The sequence below is a fragment of the Ochotona princeps genome, chromosome 15, assembly GCF_030435755.1.
Source record: "Ochotona princeps isolate mOchPri1 chromosome 15, mOchPri1.hap1, whole genome shotgun sequence".
NCBI classification, from domain to species: Eukaryota; Metazoa; Chordata; class Mammalia; order Lagomorpha; family Ochotonidae; genus Ochotona; species Ochotona princeps.
This window is the reverse complement of record NC_080846.1, coordinates 5201137-5222121: the sequence shown is the minus strand read 5'-3', so window position 1 is coordinate 5222121 and position 20985 is coordinate 5201137. Positions and strand designations below refer to the sequence as shown.

The 20985-nt window shown below is 47.9% G+C and overlaps 1 protein-coding gene across 7 annotated transcripts in view; it reads left to right on the top strand.

Annotated features, from left to right (window-relative positions):
- Positions 1 to 20985, top strand: part of TNRC6B (trinucleotide repeat containing adaptor 6B) — a 230652-nt gene that overhangs the window by 134532 nt on the left and 75135 nt on the right. Inside the window, exon 2 of one of the 7 annotated variants that reach the window (XM_058673245.1) lies at positions 14529 to 14614. The exons of the other annotated variants lie outside the window; for them this stretch is intronic. Within the exon in view, the coding sequence (XP_058529228.1) occupies positions 14607 to 14614 (8 nt within the window). The 5' untranslated portion in view covers positions 14529 to 14606. The remainder of the gene's footprint in view (positions 1 to 14528; positions 14615 to 20985) is intronic. 7 annotated transcript variants of the gene reach the window in all.

The window sequence follows — 20985 nt, the reverse complement described above, 5'->3', positions numbered from 1 at the left end:
ATTGCCTAGAAAATTCGTATCTTGAAGGCACAGCAAGGACTGGGTAGGAAATGCGGTTGTGACAAGATGATTGAAGAGGAGACTTAACTGAAACCATGCTCTCTCTCCTCCTGTTGCAGGAACGTTTAAGCAGGTCTCCTCTATAAATGTAAATTTTCACAGTTTCAAAATAGTGATAAGCCAGAAAGTTGTATTTGGAGATTGATACAGTTTGGTAGGTGCTCTTTTCAACTTGCAGAGATGACTGACTCGGACCAGGAAGACACTTTGTGTGCTGCCTAACCTGAGGGCATAGATTTTATACTTACCTTCCCAACTTCTCACCTCTGCAGCCGGCAGATGGAGTTCCCTTATAAGTTACTCCAAGCTTTCCTATTGGTCTGTAGGAGTCTTTTAAAGGGGCCATCTCCAACACCAGTGTGTGGAGAGGTGTTTCCCATTGACCAGTAAGTAATCAAAGAGTTCAACCCCAGTGGAGCTGGGCTGATTTTGCCAAAGTGCCTCACCGACTACCTGCTGCCAGGTACAAATGTTCACTTTCTAAAGTGCGAGTTGCCTTGTTTACTGAGTGGATTCCTTCTGTGGTTCCTCTGAGAGATAAAGTCTAAGTTTAGCATGGAAGATAAGTGCCTTTGTGTTTCAGTCCTGCTTATCTTACCAGGAGAGACTTGTGTCCTGTCATTTACCTCTGACAGCCTGCTCAGCTTCAGAGCTTGACATTGTTGCTTCTGCAGTTTTCTTAGCCTCATGGACTGGTCAAGCTTCATGGTCCCTGAAAAACAGACAGATAGGTCTGTATTTGAATCCTGGCCGTATCTCCTGCTAACTCTGTGACCTTGGACCTTATGTGGGATATCCTGCCTACCATGTCCTGCGTTTGACCTTTGTTTGTGTTGGTGGAGACCCTGGAGTTGCCTTGTTGGCCTCTTTCTACCTTGAGCTTCTTAATCCATTTTTTAAAGGTTTATTTTTATTTGAAAGGTAGACTTACAGATGGAAGGGGAGGTGGAGAGGAAAGTACCGTCCATCCACTGGTTCACTCCCCACATGGCCACAGTGGCTGGAGCTGAGATGATCAGGAGCCAGGAGCTGCTTCTGGTCTCCCGTGTGTGCACAGAGGCCCACACACTTGGGCCATCCTCTGCTGCTTTCCCAGGCCATAGTGGGGGAATTGGATCAGAAGTGGGCCAGCTGGGGCACAAGCTGGTACCCCCATTCTTTTTTTTTTTTTAAAGATTTATTTTATTTTTATTACAAAGTCAGATATACTGAGAGGAGGAGAGACAGAGAGAAAGTGGAGCTGCCGGGATTAGAACCAGCAGCCATATGGGATCAAGGCAAGGACCTTAGCCACCAGGCCACGCCGCCGAGCCCCATTCCATTCTTAACCTCTGTATACACATGCCTGTTAGCGGTTTCATCAGTGCCAGCCTTTAGTAGTATTTTCTTTTTAAGACTTTTTTTTTTTTAATTGGAAGGTCAAATTTACAGAGAGGAGGAGAGACAAAGATCTTCTGTCTGGTGATTTCACCTTCCAAGTGGCTACAATGGCCAGAGCTGAGCCGGTCTGAAGCCAGGAGCTTCTGCTGCGTACTCCACATGGGTGCAGGGTCTCAAGACTTTGGGTCATCTTCCACTGCTTTCCAAGGCCACAGAGAGCTGGGTATAAAGCTGGGCCACTGGAATTAGAACCAGCGCTGGGATCCCAAGTAAACACATGCAAGGCCAGGGCTTTTAGCCGCTAGGCTACGGCTCCAAGCCCAGCCTTTATCAATTTTAAATGCTTGCTTTGGGGAACCAATTAGTTTGGAATTTTTGTAGCACTTGGGTACGGGCACAGGCCAGGGTTGTGGTCTCCCATCTGAGAGACCACATGCCTGCTTCCGGTGTAGGTGCTTTCCTCTGAGCTGGATCTACTCCCTGTGTACATTTCCCTGGGAGAGCTGGGCATTTCCAGGACTGCTAGATGGCTTCAGGTGCTGGACATGTTCTGCATCTGAGCTGTGGAGCACGGTGGCCTGCAGCCACACGTGGCCTCAGAGTTTTTAGCATGTGACTGGAGAGAGAAACTCATTTTGAAATGTAAGTAAAATGACCGCTGTACCACCATGCTGTGGATGCTTAGGTCCCGATGTTAGTGATAGCTCAACACTTCCTGTTAAATGAGATTTCAGATCTTCTCAAATGTGTGACTTGCTGCTTTTATGGATAATAGCCATGTACTTAGATGCTTGTGTCATGCAGAGCAGTGAACTTGTAGTAAAGTGGCATAAAGTACAGCCTGTCCCCGTGTCCTCATTTATACTTTCCACATCCATTAATTCAGCCAACCGTGGGCTGGAAATAGTCTACAAGAAAAACTTGTATTTGTACTGAACGTATAGGGACTTTTTAAATCTTTCTTCTCTAGATGATGTAGTGTGATAACTGTTCACACAGCATTGGCTGTCAGGTGTTGTGAGTCATCTGGGGATGGTTTGAGAGCATAACGGAGGATGTGTCTGGGCTACAGGCAACACAAAGTGCTTTATGTAAAGGACTTGAGCAGCCATAGGTTCTGGTATCCACAAGGGGTCCTAGAACTAATACCCCACTGAAAGCCAAAGGGAAACCATGAATGCTGCCCAACTGTACACCTAAAAATAACTCAAGTGGCCAATACCATGTTACATTTATCAGCAGTGAGAAGAGAGATATTGAGAGAGATTGAACATAGAGAAGGGATATAGAACGTGCAGTGAAAAGCTGCTTTTCACTGAGGAGGCAACGTCCTGAGCCTGACAGGTGTTAGCAATGATTCCGGGCAGGCGAGGGGTCTTCCTCCCTTGGACAGGTATTAGCAATGATTCCGGGCAGGCGAGGGGTCTTCCTCCCTTGAACAGGTGTCGGCAGTGGTCCCGGGCAGGCGAGGGGCCTTGCTGCCTTAGACAGGTGTTGGCAATGGTCTAGGCAGGCGAGGGGCCTTCCTCCCTTGGACAGGTGTCGGCAGTGGTCCTGAGCAGGTGAGGGGCCTTCCTGCTTTGGATCTGATGGCAGGGAGCAGGCGGCTGCCATGCTGTGAAGAGCTGGGTGTGGCAGGCTCAGCAGAAGAGGCGTGATCCTAACCGCCATGGACAGTCATGGAGGGGGCTGTAAGCAAGTAGGTGACATGTTCAGATTTCCTTTTTTGCAAGCATCTCTCTTGACTGCTTTGTGGGAAATGCAGCGCAGTGGCAGTTGGCTTATGCAATGGCAGGGATAGTACAGCTGCTAGCGTTCTGAGTGTGCTGGTGCTGTGTGCGACTTGGAGTGGCAAGGTGTGGAAGTCTCCAGCCATGCTGTGGTGCACTGCTGCATTTGATCTGCTGACAAAGAACCAACACAGACATCATCAATGTTTTACAAAACTCTGATGTTTTATAAAGTAGCCTTGTTACTTTTGTGACGTTTAAAAAAACATTTGATGGGCCCAGCATGTTAGTCTGGTGGCTAAAGTCCTCACCTTGAACGCCCCAGGATTCCATACGAGCACCGGTTGTAATCCCAGCAGCCCCACTTCCCATCCAGCTCCCTGCTTGTAGCCTGGGGAAGCAGTAGAGGACGGCCCAAAGCCTTGGGATCCTGTACCCACGTGGGTGACCCAGAAGAAGCTCCTGGCTCCTGGCTTCGGATCGGCGCAGCACCGGCCGTTGTGGTCACTTGGGGAGTAACTCATCGGATGGAAGATCTTCTTCTCTGTATATTTGACTTTGCAATAAAAATAAGTCTTAAAAAAAAGCATTTGATACTAACATATAGTACTTATAAAATTAATCACTTTTTACATATTGAAAATTCTGGAACTGATATGACAGATGAGAATAATAAATAAGCTTTTCCTCTTAAAAGCCACGTAGGAAAGAGGTGAAAGAGCGGATTGAAGGGTCCTTGTGGAGGAGCTGTTGTGCATTGACTGTGCTACTGTGCCAGTCTTCACATGGAAAATCTAGAACCGTATGCATGCACGCACACACTCACATTCAAACACATGTAAACATCTTGAATTCTGAGTAAGGTTCGTGGCTTTTATCAGCATCAGTTTCCTGTTGTGACAGTGTACCTGTTAGCTAAGATGTTAATTGGAGGGAACTGGCTTTCCATTCAGTGTTTCTTGTAACCGCACAGGCGCCCTAAACTTACCTCAAGAAGTTATGTGACAAAGTTGGTTAAACTGCCACCTGTGACATACACATCCCATAGGGATGCCAGTTTGAGTCCTGACTGATCAATTTCCAATCCAGCTCCGTGCTAAATGTGCCTAGGAAAGCAGTAAAGGATGGGCCATGTACTTAGGCCCATGCACCCACATGGGAAACGGGAAGAAGCTCCAGGCTTCTGACTAACCCATCGCTGGCCATTGCAGCCGTTGGGGGAGTGAACCAGAAGATGGAAGATCTCTCTTTGTCTCTCCCTCTCTGTGTAACTCTTTCAAATAAATATATGTTTGACAAAAAGTTTAGCCAAAAAAAAAAATGAATAAAGTGTGTCTCCTTTGAAACTCCTAGTTCCCAGTATTTTTCTCTTACATGGTTGTTTCTTTAACAAAGATCTTTTCTGGAAATAATGTGTTTGGTTAAATTCAACGCTTCACCGAACAGTACTTAGCTAGGTTTTTGCTTTGTTTTGTTCTTTTACCTTGCAGTTTGTGAGACCTTCACACTGAGTCAGTTTCCTTGGCAGCAAGTTTTTCCTACCGAACGAAAAATATTGATGCTTTAACAATTATTGTTGTCTTAGATTTAATCATAGCCATATTGGAAAAGAGCAATAGGGGATGAAAACTTTTCAGGCACATTTGTGTGTGTGTGTGTGTGTGTGTGTGTGTGACCTAGAAATTATTATGTGTGTGTTTCTCAGCCACTAGCCCCTCTTTCTCTGCTGTGTAATAGTATGTTAAAGCCGAGTTTCAGTGCTGCCGACTCTTTGTTGGGTAGGACCAACAGGGGTGCAGGAGGGCAGCTGCAGGCCTGGAGAAGGAAGGAGGAACTTGCCCTCCGATTTGCTTCCTGTCCCTGGGAGGACACTTGAGTACTGCGCGCACTTGAGGACAGCCGGCAGCTGCAGCAGTGCCTTCCCATAGCAACAGCTGCATCCTTTCTCTAGGCTTCCGAGGACCTGCAGGCTAACTTGGTGAGAGGCCTGAGGCATTGCCGCCACCTAGACTCCGGGGCTTTCCTCGAGGCCCTTCCCTTTTTGCCCCCAGCCCTGGCAGGTGCTACCTCTGTGCACTTGTGTGCGCTGTCCTTTCTCAACTGCAGTCTGCGTTCACACTGTCCTCTCTCCCACAGCTGCATCCCTTAGCAGGTGCCTAGGTTTCCTGCTCTGCTTCCAACCTCCTTCCTGCCAGTGTGTACTGAGAGTGCCTGGGTCCTTTCTGCCCACACGTGAGACCTGGATACGGCTCCTGGCTTTGGCCTGGCCCAACTTTAACTGTTGAAGGCCTTTGGGAAGTAAACCAACAGGCCGGAATTTTCTCTTCCTCATCTCCCTTAAAAATACAAATTAAAGAAATTTTTTTTAACTTTTCTGTTAGAAAAGTTAGCTTTTCTGTGAGAATACTTTCCATCCCCTTCTGAGTGGACCTTGACTGTGACTTAATCAACAAAGGCCCCAGTTTGAATATGGGCTGCACCTTAACATCTTTCTCATTGTGTACTGTTTCATGCACCCAGTAACCTTAAAAAGAAAAAAGAAAAAGATTTATTTTTTTTTTTTATTGCAAAGTCAGATATGCAGAGAGGAGGAGAGACCGAGAGGAAGATCTTCCGTCCGATGATTCACTCCCCAAGTGACTGCAGTGGCCAGAGCTGTGCCAATCCGAAGCCAGGAGCAGAAGCTTTCTCCAAGTTTCCCACATGGTGCCGGATCCCAAGGCTTTGGATTGTCCTCGACTGCTTTCCCAGGCCACAAGCAGGGAGCTGGATGGGAAGTGGAGCTGCCGGGATTAGAACCGGCAACCATATGGGATCCCGGAGTGTTCAAGGCGAGGACTTCAGCCGCCAGGCTACCACCCCGGGCCACCCAGTGACCTTTTGAAAAGTAAACCTGATGTACCCCAACTTTACACCTCAGTGAGGGGCTCGTACTGAGGCTTTGTGGGTTAGGCCACCTCTTGTAGTGCCAGCTGCAATGCCAGCATTCCATATGAGCACTGGATTTTGTCCTCACTGATCCACTTCCAATCCCCGGGATAATACCCCGGGAGAGCGATGGAAAGTGGCCCAATTCCTTGGTCCTCTGCCATCCACATGGGAGACCAGATGAAGTTCCTGGCTGCTCTCCTGGCCAGCCCCAGCCATGGCAGCCAGTTGGAGAATCAACTAGCAGGTGAAAGTGTGCTCTCTCTCTTTCTATCCTGCCCACTCCTCTCCCCTCTCTCTCCCTCTCTCCTTCCCTCCTTTACTCCCTTTCTCCTTCTCCACCCCTCTCCCTTCCTCCTCGTCCTCTCTGTGTAACTTTGCTTTTCCAGCAAATAAATATTTAAAAATAAAAACACATGAATGGATTCCTGTGCTGTTCAGGAAAAGAAGAAAATCCCTGGTGGGTCTCCCAGGCGGGGAGAGCTCTGTCCCGCCGGCTGGTGCCGTCCGTCTGGGCTCACGCGGCCTCTGTGTGCTGCAGCCACGAGTCAGCACTTCCCAGCAGCCAGGTTTCCTCCTGCTGCACTGCCTTGGCCCATGCCGTTCCTTCCCTTCCCTCACACCCCTTGTCTCTTACCCAGGTAACTCGTTCCTCCTTAGTCTCTGCTTACTGTAACTTCCACGGGAATGTTCTTCCGATGTCCCTGGTGAGGCTCTCCCCAGCCCCCTGCACTAACCGTGCAGCAGGAAGCACAGTCTTGAGTGCGCACCTATACCCTCTTGCCATCTAGATTCTTGGTGCCTCATGTTCAAAAGCACCAGCCATGTATTGAGAATACTTGAGGTGAAAAGTTCCTACAAATTCTTAAAAGTGAACTTGAATTTGCCGTACACTGAGAACTGCACTGGAAAAAGAGGCAGCTGCCTAGACCTTGTTTTAAGTGCTGAAAACCGTCAGGAAGTGACGGGAGGGACCCAGGAGGAGGTGCACAGGTTACATGCAAATACCAGGGCCTTCACAGAGGGGACTCACACCCACAGACTCTGGTGTGTGTCAGAGTCGTGGAACCATTCCTCCCGTGGTTAGTAAGGGACAACTGTGAGTGTCCATTTGTGTGTCATTCTGTAACACATGGACAGGAAGTAGCTCCATGTTTCGTATTTTGTTTGTTCATTTTTAAAGATTTTTTTTCTATTGGAAAAGATGAGTTACAGACAAAAGGAGAGACAGAAATATATCCCATCCACTGGTTAACTCCTCAAGTGATCACAATGGCCAGAGCTGAGCCTATCCAAAGCCAGTAGCCAGGAGCTTCTTTTGGGTCTCCCATATGGATGTAGGGTTCCAAGGCTTTGGGCTGCTTCCCAGACCACAGTCAAGTTACTGGATGGGAAGTAGGGCAGCCAGAACATGAATTGGTACCTGTATGGGATCCCGGTGCATGCAAGGTGAGGATTTACCCACTAGACTACCATGCTGGGCCCTCTCTGGTGTCTTGTTTTTTATGACTGTGTCTTCATTTCCTGCAAATGTTGTAGAATGAACAGTGGAAAGAGACTGTTTGATATCTTGATGGTGAGTCAGTTTAAATTAGTAGCTGAAAGTATCTGAAAGTTTTTGTGCAATTACTTCATTGAAAATACTAACAACATGTCAGACTGTAAGGAATAAATCACTTATTAAACTGGAAATCCTAACAGGCTGGAGTGCTGCCTTCCTTAATACTTAGGTGAAAAGGTCCCAGCACAATGGCTCAGTGGCTAAATCCTCGCCTTGCAAGTGTTGGGATCTCATGGGCACTGGTTAGTGTTCCAGCTGCTCCACTTCTCATCCAGCTCCTTGCTTGTGGCCTGGGAAAGCAGTCGAGGACGGCCCAAAGCCTTGGGACCCTGCACCCATGTGGGAGACCCGGAAGAAGCTCCTGGCTCCTGGCTTCAGATCGACTCAGTTCCCGCAACCATTTTAGGGAGTGAATCAGCAGATGGAGATCTTTTTCCAATTTTCCTTCTCTCTGTAAATCTGCCTTCTAAGCTAAATTAAAAAATTTTTTTAATTGGAAAGTCAGATATACAGAGAGGAGGAGAGACAGAGAGGAAGATCTTCTGTCCGATGATTCACTCCCCAAGTGACCACAACGGCTGGAGCTGAGCCAATCCGAAGCCAGGAGCCAGGAGCCAGGAGCTTCTTCCAGGTCTCCCATATGGATGCAGGGGCCCAAGGGATTGGGCCGTCCTCTACTGCTTTCCCAGGCCACAAGCAGGGAGCTGGATGGGAAGTGGGGCTGCCGGGATTAGAACCGGCGCCCATATGGGATCCCAGGCGTGCAAGGTGAGGACTTAACCACTATATTGTGCCTGGCCCAATCTTTTCTTAAAATAGGCAAAAAGAAGATATAAAAACTGTTGGAAGCTGTCAGGTGTCATTTCTCTGTTCATCATCTTGAAGTTACACCGTTAGTTCCACACTGGAGGCTTTGCAGCATCCCAGACCCACAAAGCCCAGTCACTTGGCTCTCTAGTCCGTTTTGGGTGCCTGCCTTTCCCCCACCCCCCCACACTATCCTCTCCAGGACACAGCCTGTGCACTCGTTAGGCGGACCACCTGTCCTTAGTGGTGACCGGCACTGGATGCTGGGGACGTCTTGCTGCCTTGGAAACATTTCCTTATGCCTCCTTGTCTTCTGTCACTGCATCGTGGGCAGCAAACTTTTAGAGGTTACTAATAGCGAAGAAAAGACCGTGTTTCTTAACACTTGTTTCCTGGAGATGTTCTTAAGTTACAATTTATATTCCCATACAAGCACCATAAAATGTTAGGGCTGGAAAGTGGTGTGCCCCGGCCCCCTAGGCTGCCGGAGGCGGGGCCAGTGTGCTCAGCACCCAGCCTGGCATTCCCAGCCAGCATGTGAGACTGTGTCAGGATGGACCACACACAGTGACTCTGCAGATTTCAGTGCTTTCTAGAACTTACGAAACTGAATCAGTGTTACTTGTAAAAAGCAAACCATGCAGATACTGAAAAGGTGTGCTAGTGCTGGCTCAGAAAAAGACACATCACTGGAAAACCAACGGAACCCTCTAGAGTCATGGCTTTGAAAGGCACTGACTTGGCTCAGTAAATTCTAGCAGGACTGTTAAAATCTCAGGCTTCTCTCTCTGGTAGGAATCCATAGAACAAGGTTACTACTGTTTGCAGGGTGCTGGCGATATTCTTGGAGACGCTGACCTAATTTAATAATACAGGAAGTAGTTTCTAAAATCCTCTTAGATGACACCTCCTTGTGTATGTGCTGGTGAGGATGAGGGATGCTGAACACACAAATTTGGTTCTGCAGGAAAAGACAGAAGTGAGCTCCTGGTCCCACTGTGTGGCAGGCCCCTTGCATTCCTTGTGTTAGCAAGCATTCATTTGGTGGCTTTCCTGGGGAACCAGAGGAAGGCAGGGGGCAAAGTACCAGTGAGCCCTGGTAACAGCAGGTAAAGGCCTGTCAGGGAGACGTGGTAGAGAAGGGGTGTAAGTCGAGGCTTCCAGGAGCCACGCCTAGGAGCGGAGCTTGATCCTGAAGGGAGGGTGAGGTTCTTGCTTGCCCCAGGGATACCGCTTGAGGAGCAAAAGGTGTTAACAAGAGCTTCTTTGCCATTAGCTGCAGCTTCAGACTGAGCTGGACCGCTGGTGTCAGTCACAGCTACAAGACACACTTAGCTGATGCAAAGTCAAATGGACATGTATTGTCAGGATCACTCCCTCGTGTGGAATAGATCTGCTTATGAGCTCCTCTCTCTGGGTGACCAGGCGGGACCCCTGGTAGACAGGTTTTGTGTAATTTAGTAGGTGAGCAGTACACAATTGCTTGAAAAGGAAGTTACGGGATCTAGGCTTTCAAGAATACCAACTGTGGAGAAGGTTTCCCACGCGGAGGTCTGGCGTGTCAATGAGGAAAGCAGGAGATTCTTCACTGCCCACAAAGGAAACAGCAGGACAGCCACAGCAGGGGCTGCCTTCTTCCCAGCCCACGGCGTGCCTGCTCCCAGCTTGGTCTCCCCTGCAGACTTAGGCTCAGTAAACAGTGTCCTGTGGCCACCCAGACCTGCTTCCTGTGTCAGCACCTAATCCAGCAGGTCCTTCCATGTCCTGCGCATCCAGTTGCTCCCCTCCCTGCCCCTCAGCCAAATGTCCCCTCAGATGTCTTCCCTGCCCCTTGTCCTGTAAAGTCCACTCCCCGCCCTCTACACCCAGCCCTGTTGCCCTTTCTTGTAGTATTGATCACCACTCAGAGTCTGTTTTGCTCCTGTAGGAATGGGAACAGGATTTCTGTCTGCCCTGAGTACCTGAAGGAAAGGAGTGCCCTACAAGGGCACCTAGTGACTCTGGGGTGTGGGCTGGGGGTGGGGAACCAGAGTTCTGTAAACTCGGGGATGTGGCTTACAACAAGCAGACAGTTCAGAGCTGGCCTTTGAGAATAGCAGTTGGGCTTGGCCTGGCTCCATCACTCTGCTCTCCTGAGTTCTGCATCTGTAATGTTCACTAGCAGTTTCTAGAACATGCAGCAGGAAGTTATTGTTGAAGGATTCCCCAAGCCCTTAATAGCCACAGACAGGCTGTGATCTTGGGTCTGGTACCAGAATTCCACAGTGGTCTTGGAGCCAGGGTCTGACGCCCAGCAATGGATCACTATGAGGTAGACGTTCAAAGGTTGGGCTCTTATGTCACTGGCAGCCTCAGAGTGGCTTGAATTCACCCTGCTGGTGGCAGTAAAGAGATTGGTATTTAATCTGCGCATTCTGTTGTTAATGTGTTGTAAATACGTGTATGCTCTGTTCACGTGTTTGCTAAAATTCTGTTGTCTTGAAAGGTTTTTGGTGTTTGTTCAAACCTCTTTTGGCTAATGCCTTTCTGGTTTAGTTTTGGTACTAGGTGTTAAATTTCCCATCCCGTTTAGTCTTTTTATTTGCAAAGCCAGATACACGGAGAAGAGAGACAAAGATCTTCCATCCGTTAGTTCACTCCCCAAGTGGCCACAACAGCTGCAGCTGAGCTAATCCGAAGGCATGAGCCTAAGCTTCTTCCAGGTCTCTCACACAGGTTCAGGATCCCAAGGCCGTCCTGGATTGCTTTCCCAGGCCACAAGCAGGGAGCTGGAGAGCTGGATGGGAAATGGGCTGGCTGGAATTAGAACCGGCGTTCATATGAGATCCTGGCGCAGGCAAGGCGGGACTTTAGCCGCCAGACTACCACACTGTGCCTAATCTTTTTTTTTTTTTTTTTTTTTTTTAGCAAATGATGCACATGTGAAAGCCTCCCCCAGAGCTGGCCAGCAGAATTGGCAAGCTTGGGAAATATGCTAGTTTTCTTCACTTTTCCTTCCTTTTTAAAGCCTTTGTTTCGGAGGGAAGGAAATTAGTGTGTTTGATAAGCAGTTAGCAATTCAAGCTTGGGCTTGCTGGTCTAACTGGATTAGGGCCCTGAGCCATCAGGTACATGAATGAAGGAGGGAAAGCTTGGCAAGGCAGACTTGGGATGAAGAGGGAGATGCAAAGTGGCGTTGTAACTCAGGCCCCTGAGCAGTGTCCCTAAGCCATTGAGTGCTCAGCAGCTCAGTGCGTGCTTGCTGTTCAGTTGTTGGGTCTGGCCGTGGTGCCAATGGGGGAGAGTGTTGCTTTACTCCTGCTTTACTTCCCTGCTGTCCCTTGCTCCTAGGCTCCCTCTGAAGGCCCTGCCCACACCTGTCCTTACTCCTGGTGCTCTATGTAGAATCAGATGGCTGCTTTGAGAACAAGGAGGCCATCTATCTGTGGGCATTTAAGGAAGGATGTTCATGGCTGGTGTCCTCGAGTTTAAGGTACAAGGTTAGCCAGGAGGCGGAACGGCTCATGGTTCTTAGTAGACTCTTCCTGCTCCAGGCACAGTGGAGATACCAAGGAAATTTTACCCTCCAGAGACGGCTCCTACTTCTCGTTTGCACAGGGTTTTCTTACACCTCCTGCCTCCCCCGTGAGTAGACACAGGGAGTCCCTAGAACTTTCCAGTTACCTGTTTATAGCCAACTGCTGGCTGCATCCGGGGTAGTGGTGGGGTCCCTTACTATACCTCTATGTGCCTTACGCAGTGCTGAGGTGTCAGAGGTTAGAGATTTAAGGGGAATGAGTAGACACGGGGGAACTTTATTCTTGAAAGGCTTCAGTTGGGATCAGAAGAGAGGAGGAATGCACTCTAAGCAGGGAGGTATGTGAGCCCCAGGGAGCAGTGGCGCCTGACTGAGAAATGCAGTCCTCCTGGAGGAGCTGTGGTCGCCTGTGGTGGTCTCTCCCGAACTCAGTGTGGGTTATTTGAACTATTTCTTGGACTCCCATATCCATTTTATATAACTCAATCAAATATTGTTAACAGGTTTGTTTATTTGAAAGGCAGAGTTGCAGGGAGAGAGTATCTTCCATCTGCTGATTCGCTCTCCAGATGGCCACAGTGATCAGGTACGGGCCAGACTGAAGTCAGGAGCCAGGAAACCCACCTGGGTCTCCCACAAGGGAGGTAGTGCCCCAAACACCTGGGTCATCTTCCACTGCTTTCCCAAGCTTACCAGCTAGGAGCTGGAGTGGGAGTTGAGCAGTGGGACCTGGAGCTGGTGCCGGAGTGGGATGCTGATGTTGCATGTGATGACTTGCCTATTGCTCCACAGTGCCAGCCACTTACTTTTTAAAGACGATAATTTTTTTTATTGGAAAGACATATTCAGAGAGAAGGAAAGACAGAAAGGTCTTCCATCCACTGATTCACTCGCCAAATGGCTACAACTGCCAGAGCTGGGTAGATCCAGACAGGAGCCAGGAACTTCTTCCAGGTCTTGCACACACGTGCAGGATCCCAAGGCTTTGGGCCATCCTCCACTGTTTCCTGAGGCCATAAGCAGGGAGCTGGAAGGGAACAGCTAGCACATGAACCGATGCCCATATGGGGTGCTGATGCTTGCAGGTGGAGGATTAGCTAGTTGAACCATTGCAGCGGTTCCTTAATATGTTTTGCTATGCAGTAATTGTATTCTCAGTTGTAAGTGTAAGAAGTAATCTCATAGGGTTGGCATTGTGGCATAGCATCCCATATGGGTGCTGGTTTGTGTCCTGGCTGCTCCACTTCCCATCTGTTTACTAATGGCTTGAGAAAAGCAACAGAAAAATGTTCAAGTGCTTGGGCACCTGCTCTCCCTATGGGAGACCTGGAAGAAGCTCCTGGCTCCTTGTTTAGGTCTGAACCAATTCTGGCTGTTGTGACCATCTGGAGAGTGACCCAGTTGATTGAAGATTCTCTTTCTCTCTCTCTCTGACACTATTTTTTTTAGATTTATTTATTATTAATTTTTTTAATTTAGCAAAGTCAAGTTTACAGAGAAAAGAAGAGGCAGAGAGAAAGCTCTTCCATCTGATGATTCACTCCCCAAGTGGCCCTAGCGGCTGGAGCTGAGCTGATCCAAAGCCAGGAGCCAGGAACTTCTTCCAGGTCTCCCATGTTGAGTGCACAGTTCCAAGGCTTTGGGCCATCCTAGGCTGCTTTCCCAGGCCACAAGCAAGGAGCTGGATGGGAAGCAGGGCTGCCAGGGTTACAACCGGCACCCATATGGGATCCCGGTGCATGCAAGGCAAGGACTTTAGCTACTAGGCTCCATGCTGGGCCCTCTGACACTGACTTTTAAATATTTCTTAAAAAGAAATAATATTCTGTACCTCGTATCCTGTTTCCCCTATTGGTAACACCTAGCTGTGTCTTTTTAGTTTTAAAGGTACACAACTGTCTTACAGCTACCAGCTTTCCCTTCTTGTGTGCACTGGTAATGTTGGCCTTTTATTTTTCTTCCCAGGAGTCTGTGCAACTGGCTCCTTTGCATCCCAAATCAGAATGCCTGGGTTTCCTGGAAGTGAGGTGGCTGGGCCACAGATCACACTGTCATTTAGATGGATCACTCCAGCTTGTCGTCCTGCTAATCTGTATGTTCGCTGGCAGCAGCCCATACACATATCCCACTGGGGTTAGCTTCATTAGTGTGGTGAGTGACAAGAGGAGTGGAGGGGCAAAGCTGACATGGTTCCCTCTTGGCAAACAGAGTCATTGTCGTCTTCATGTGTTTTAGAACTTACTTACTCTACTTGCAAACTCTTGATTTCCTTCACCCATTTGCTATTGGATTGTTTCTCGTTAATTTTAGGGGATTTTTATGTGTTATGAAACCTGATATTTTTCCCAGCAGTACTGACTTTTATGGTGGATTTTACTATAATGACCTAGAGTTTTTATATACTCACATTCAGCCATCATGTGTTTATAGTTTCTGAGCTTGTATTGCACTAGAGAATCTGTTCATGCTGCATTTGGCAGAGGAGGGCGAGGAGTGAGATAGAAAAAGCCTGTCTGCTAACTCACTCCAGCTCTCCCCTGCGCAGGGACCCACTAACGAGCCATCGTGCCTCCCAGGTCTCCACCAGCAGAAGCTAAGGTCAGGAGCCACGAATCCAGCCCAGATGCTCGGGTAGGAGATGCTGGCACGGTGTTGTAACTATTAGTTAACTACCTCTGAACTACTACCCTGAACTACCAGACCAGATTTTTGCTCCCACTCTGTAGTTACTGAAAGGAAAATTAGTCACAGTTTCTTTGAGTGCTTTCATGGTTTCCTTTCCTTCTTGACATAGAAGTCTACTGTGTCTGGAGCTTACTTGAATGTGAACTGGGAGGAGCAGATTTCATGGAGTTGAGGAGTGGGCTGCGTGGCTGGCCTCTGGATACCTGTAGCCCCTTGCCTGATTCCCTGGGAGGGAGGGTTCTGCGGCAGCCCGGGAGTGCATTCTGTGATCAGCACAGCTTCTCAAGGCCCCAGATGTGAAGCGGAGACCAGGTCATTTGCCCAACTTCCTGCCATTCATGTCTGAGGTACAGATTCATGCCACTCCATCTACTCCACCTTACCCATCTCCCAGCAAAAACTCAGGCATTTCAGGGTTCCTCTCTGCCTGCCTGACTGCAGGGAAAACTGGGAGACCGCAATACAGCATATGGTGGTGGACCAAGCTTTGGTAGAGGCTTGTGGGGTGCACTCAGAAGGGCATTAAAGTGGCTGGAAGCTGAGGGTCCCGAAACAGAAATACAGAAGCCTGAAGGCAGTCATTATTTGAGACCCCATCCCGCTGGGATATGTGGGAAGCCCACTTGTCAAGTGGAAGAGGGACAACAGCCCTCCTGCCGCCTTGTCTAAGAGAACTCAAGTGTCCTCTCAGGGAACCTGTTCTTTACACGCAGCTGCTACCGACATGGTTGAGGATTACAATGCTGGATGTTCAGCAGACTTCTCCCCAGGTTACCGAGCAGCAGTTAGGTGCTGTGCTGCATGTGCCTGCAGGGACTTGGCCATCATTTTGAATGGAGTTTGATATCCTGTGAGCTTGCAGAGTTAAGCACGAGTGAGTGTTGGCAGCTGTGTTACCAGAGGTTGTGTATATATCATGTCTTAGATTTTTGTATACCCACTAGTGGATAATTTTAGTTGAAGATGTCAGTCATGTCAGGTCACAAGTCAGCTTTACTCTGTAGTTTACTACTTATTACCATTAAAGATGCTTATCTTTCAGACATATACATTTCCCTCAAGGTGATTCAATGATTATTTGGCTTTCTAAATTTAGACAACAACTGCTGGCACTTTTCTGAAAATAGAGCAGAGATTCAAAAAGCATTGAGAAGTAGGATGACTGTCACCTGTGGAATCCAGAACTCTGAGTCGATACTCATCTCGGCTCTTTTTTTTTTTTTTCCGGTAGTAAGACAGGTGTCACAAATCACACCCTTTCTCAGAGATTTCCAAAATTAGAGTAACAAACTTAACACAATGGTCTTGATGCAGTGAAGTCAGGAAGCCAATATACGCTGTCTGGTTTGTGGGAGGCCCTTTGGAATCCCTAAGGAAAGTCCAGCCTCCCCTTCTCTCCCCACCCCATTACATTTCTGACAAAATGTTAGGTTTTGCTAAAGGTACAGATCTAGGAAGTGATCGCTTTCTTTGGAGGACCTCAGTCCAAGACAGGTGTCTTCCTGTCTGTTCCACAGGGAGAGCTGGCCTCACTGACGCAGGAATTTGCTGCCTGCTTTCATTCCTTGAGTTCCAGTAACACTTTCAAAGATCTTCATGTACATGGTGGAGCACCTCTCTTCTGTGGGCAACAGCCGTAAAAAAGGAAGTCGTTGAGGGTCAGTGGCCTGAGGAGGGTCGGGCTCCCTGTGCAAGGCTCCCAGCTCCCCTCACCCAGCTCCCAGCTCTTGTGTGGGCCACTTCCTGAACCTCTGGACTATCAGCTGGAAATGTTCCGACCACAGCTCGGAGTCAGTTTCTTCAGCAGCGAGGCCTGATTGTGTGTGCTGCATGAAAAGTGCTCTGGGTCCTATTGATGTTCCAGCCCTGCGTCACCACTGGAATAGCCTTTGGATGCCAGGTGCTGTGACAGTCAGATGTTGCTCCAGTTATTTTAAAATCTCTCTGTAGCTGAGTTCCAACTTACTGTGATGTTGGTGTTGAGTGACTAACAGTCCTGCTGATTTCAAAAGTCAGTTATGTTATTGGCTCCTGTAATATAGAAAAACAATTGTTTTGGAGTTTAAGTGGAGGCAGCGAAGATGAAGACAGACCTGGATGTGGAAGTCCTGGGTTTCTGGAGAATAACCGTGCTCTGCTGTTCTGAAGTCCTCCGCTCTTCTCCCAAGCAGTATGTGCCGCTGAGTGGCAGTTCTCACGGATGAGCTGCTTTGCTTTCCAGTTGAGGAGCCTTGTTCTGTCAGCCTTCTGCAGGGAGTGGCTCCGGGGCAAAGGCCTAGGTGCTGTGCCCTGATTCCAGTTTCCTAGCTCTCTACCGCTGCAGGTGGAGGGCTGCCCTGGCTTGTGGGGTGGGTGTGGCCCAGGCCTTAAACAACCACTGGTGGACTGCATTGTGAAGGCTGGAGCGGGCAGAGTTGCCGTCCGCATGATGCCACTGCTCTAATGCCAGGCTAGCCTTGGGAGCCTGCTGTGTAGCAGCTGTAGTGCAGGGAAAGTTAATTTCAAGAATACAGTGGGAAGTGGCAAAGATTTATTCACCAAATCTTTTTTTTTTTTTTTTTTTTAAGTTTGAAAGAGAGTTACTGAGAGGAGGCACAGACACAGAGATCTTCATCCACTAGTTCACTCCCCAGATGACAACAGTAGCTGTTGGGGAGGGGTGGGAGGAATCCCAGTACCTATAAAACTGTGTCACATAATGCAATGTAATTAAAAAAAAAAACAATAGCTAGAGCTAAGCCAAGCCATACCAAAGTCAGGAGCCAGGAGCTGCTTCTGGATCTCCCACATCCAGAAGAAGGGTACAAGGACCCAAGGATTTTAGCCATACTTCTGCTGCTTTCCCAGGTCATAAGCAGGATGCTGGATTGGAAGTAGGACAGTTGAAACTCAGACCAGTGCCCATATGGAATGCTAGCACCACAGGCAGAAGATTAGCTCACTAGGCCGCAGTGCTGGCCCCTCACCAAATCCTATATTAAAACATAGTGGTAAAAAGATAAACAAGGACCTGGTGATACAGTGTAGTGGCTAGGATCTTAGCCTTGAACTCGCTGGAATCCCATATGGGATTCTAATCCTAGCAGCCCCGCTTTCCATCCAGCTCCCTGCTTGTGGCCTGGGAGAGCAATGGAAGACGGCCCAAAGCCTTGGGACCCTGCACCTACGTGGGAGACCAGAGACCTGTAGGAGGCTCCTGGCTTCGGATTGGCTCAGCTCTGGCCGATGCAGCCGCTTGCAGGGTGAAACATCGGATGAAGGATCTTCCTCTGCCTCTCCTCCTCTCTGTATATCTGCCTTTCCAATAAAAATAAATAAATATTTTTTTAAAAAGATAAACAAAACAACATAGTGGATACCTTAAGTGCTAAGAATCTGATTTTACACCAGAACATGTTGAGTCTTATTCAAGCAAGACCACAGAATGGTTGAAAATTTAAAAGCTTTGACTGAGTTACTGCATGGACACACCAGATGCGTACTACTGATTAAAGGAAAGTTCAGGGAAAAAATCCAGTGAAGATGCAGTGGTTTACGGCGGCCATAGGGAGGGCTGTGGGGTGTGAGGGAGCTGTCTGTGAATACAACACCTCTGCTGTTTGCTGCCTCTGCATTGCGTGGAAAAGTGCTGCTCCCACTTCATACACACACACACTTCCACTTTAAGATTTGCAGTTGTAGGGAACAATGCGTACCTCGGCTGAAACTTGAGCTGGCACAGAGCTCTCACATAGAGGGTGGAGTTTGCCCAGGAAGCAGCAGAAATGTGAGAGCTAGTCTGTGTAAGGGTTCTTTCCTTCGCCCTCTGTAGCTTTTTATTGAACAAAATTGACACCTAATGAACTTAATGAAGTTTATTAAACTATGTGGGCAAGAGAGTATTTTCCGTACCCCATTTGTCATTCCTCCCCCTCCCCCTTCCTTGCCCTCCTCACAGTCCCCCTGTACCATTGGTCTGCTCAGTGTCACCGTAGGTGGTGGCAGGGCTTGCCTTCTAGCTTGCCTTCTCCTTGGCATGATTAGCTTGAAGGTTTTTCATGTCCTATGCATTTGTTGCTGGTGCCTTTTGCTGCATTCCACCATGTGCTATTTCTCCTCTGTATCCATTCACCTCTGCATGTATGCTTATGTATTTGCTAGCTTTCGCTATTACAGATATTATTAACATTGATCAAGAAATCCTTGTTCAAATTTGTTTCTTCTCTGGTGGCATTGGCAGAAAGCTGGATCAGGAACAGAGAACTGGGACTCAAAGCCACATCTGTTGTGGGTGGTAGATGTTGCACACAGATGCTAATGTGCTGCACCACAGCACCAACACTTGTCTGACTTCTTAAGAAAGTGGCTTCTTTTTTTTTAAGTGACTGCACCATTTTTATTCCCACTGTGAGATTTCCAGTTACCAATGCTAAATGATCAGGCTTCAAAACTTTTGGACATTCAGGGACAGCTATTTTGGTATGGTGGGTTAAGCTACCACTTTGAACACCCATGTCTCATCAGGAGTGCCTGGCATCAAGCCTTGGCTCCTCCACTTGCAGTCCAGCTTCCTGCTAACGTGCCTGGAAGGCAGAAGCTGGCTACCCAAGGGTCCTTGCCACCTGAATGAAGTTCCTGGTTCCTGATCCAGAGCTGGCTGTTGTGGGCATTTGGAAAGAGAAGCAGCAGATGGAAGAACCCCCTACCTTCTGATTGCCTCTTTCACGCTTGCCTTTAAAATAAGTAAGTTAACTTTTTATTTTAAAAAAAAGTTTAGAGGAACATTCAGTAAGAAAGTCTGTACTGGCATCTGATTGCTTTAGTTTTTTTCTTAATAACTAATAATGGTGAAATTCTTGTGTACTTGTTTCATATCAGTATAAATATTCTTTGGTGAAAATACTTGTCTAAATTTTTCTCCCATCCGTAAAATACGGTGATTGAGTTCTTTGTGTGTTCATACAAATTATCAGACAAGCAAACGGCAAATACTTTGCCCTATTTGTGGCTTATTCTCCATTTTTCCCAACAGTGTCCTTTGTTTTTGAAAGATTTTAAAATTTTTGTTTGAAAGATGTATTTTGCAGAGAGAGATATTCCATCAGCATGTTCACTCCACAAATTGCCACAGTGGCCAGAGCTAAACCGATCCAAAGCCAGGAGCCAGGCGCTTTTTTCAGGTTCTCGTGTGGTTTCAGGGGCCCATGCATGCCCAGGCCATCAGCAGGCAACTGGATTGGAAGTAGAGCAGCTGAGACTCAAACGGGGACTCACTTCGGTTGCTGGTGTTATAGGTAGAAGATTAGCCTTCTAGCCACCATGCTGACACCCCCCAACACACAGTATCTTGTAAAGAGCAGTCCTCAATTTTGGTGAGTCAAGCTTCTCTCTTTTTTTTTTCCTATGGATTTATTTTCCCCACAGTGGCTGTGTTTAAGAAACTGTTTGCCTAACCCAAAGTCATAGAAATTTTCTCTTGTGTTCTAGAAGTTTATATTTTTGGTTTGACATTTAGTTCTGTGTTCCATTTAACTTTAGTATAGTGTAAGGTATGGATTGAGGTTCATTTTTTTCACATGTGTTTACCAGGTTTTCTGCCACCACTTGTTGGAAAAGCTCCTTGCCCTGTAGACTTAGATTTGTACTTTTTTTTGAAAATCAGTTGTCCTGGACACTGTTCTTTCTTTGCTTGCTTTCTTATTTCATAAAGATGTGTTTATTTGAAAGAGTAACGAGAGAGAGAGCCTCTGTGCACTTGTTCATTGCTGCCCAGAAGCCAGAACTCTGTCATTCTCCCACCAGTGGGTCATCTGTTGCCTTCCCAGGCGCATTCGCAGGACGATGGTTGGGAAGCAGAGCAGCGGGAGTATGCCAGCGCTGTGGTAATGGGCAGAGCAGTGGGAGTGTGCTAGTGCTGTGGTAATGGGCACTGGATTAGCAGTAGGAGTGTGCCCAGCACTGTGGCAGTGGGCACTGGATTAGCAGCGGGAGTGTGCCCAACGCTGTGGCAGTGGGCACTGGATTAGCAGCGGGAGTGTGCCCAGCGCTGTGGCAGTGGGCACTGGATTAGCAGCGGGAGTGTGCCCAGCGCTGTGGCAGTGGGCCCTGGATTAGCAGCGGGAGTGTGCCCAGCGCTGTGGCAGTGGGCACTGGATTAGCTCCACCTTGTTCTGTCCCTCTTGGTGTGGATTACTTCAGTGGTGCATGTTTTGGTGTCAGGTGAAGTGTCCTTCAGCTTTTTTTTTTTTTAAAAATCATTGATTGTTCTGTGTTCTTAACATTTCCATGTGAATTTTAGAAGGAATTTGTCAATTTATACAAAATCTGTTGGAATTATT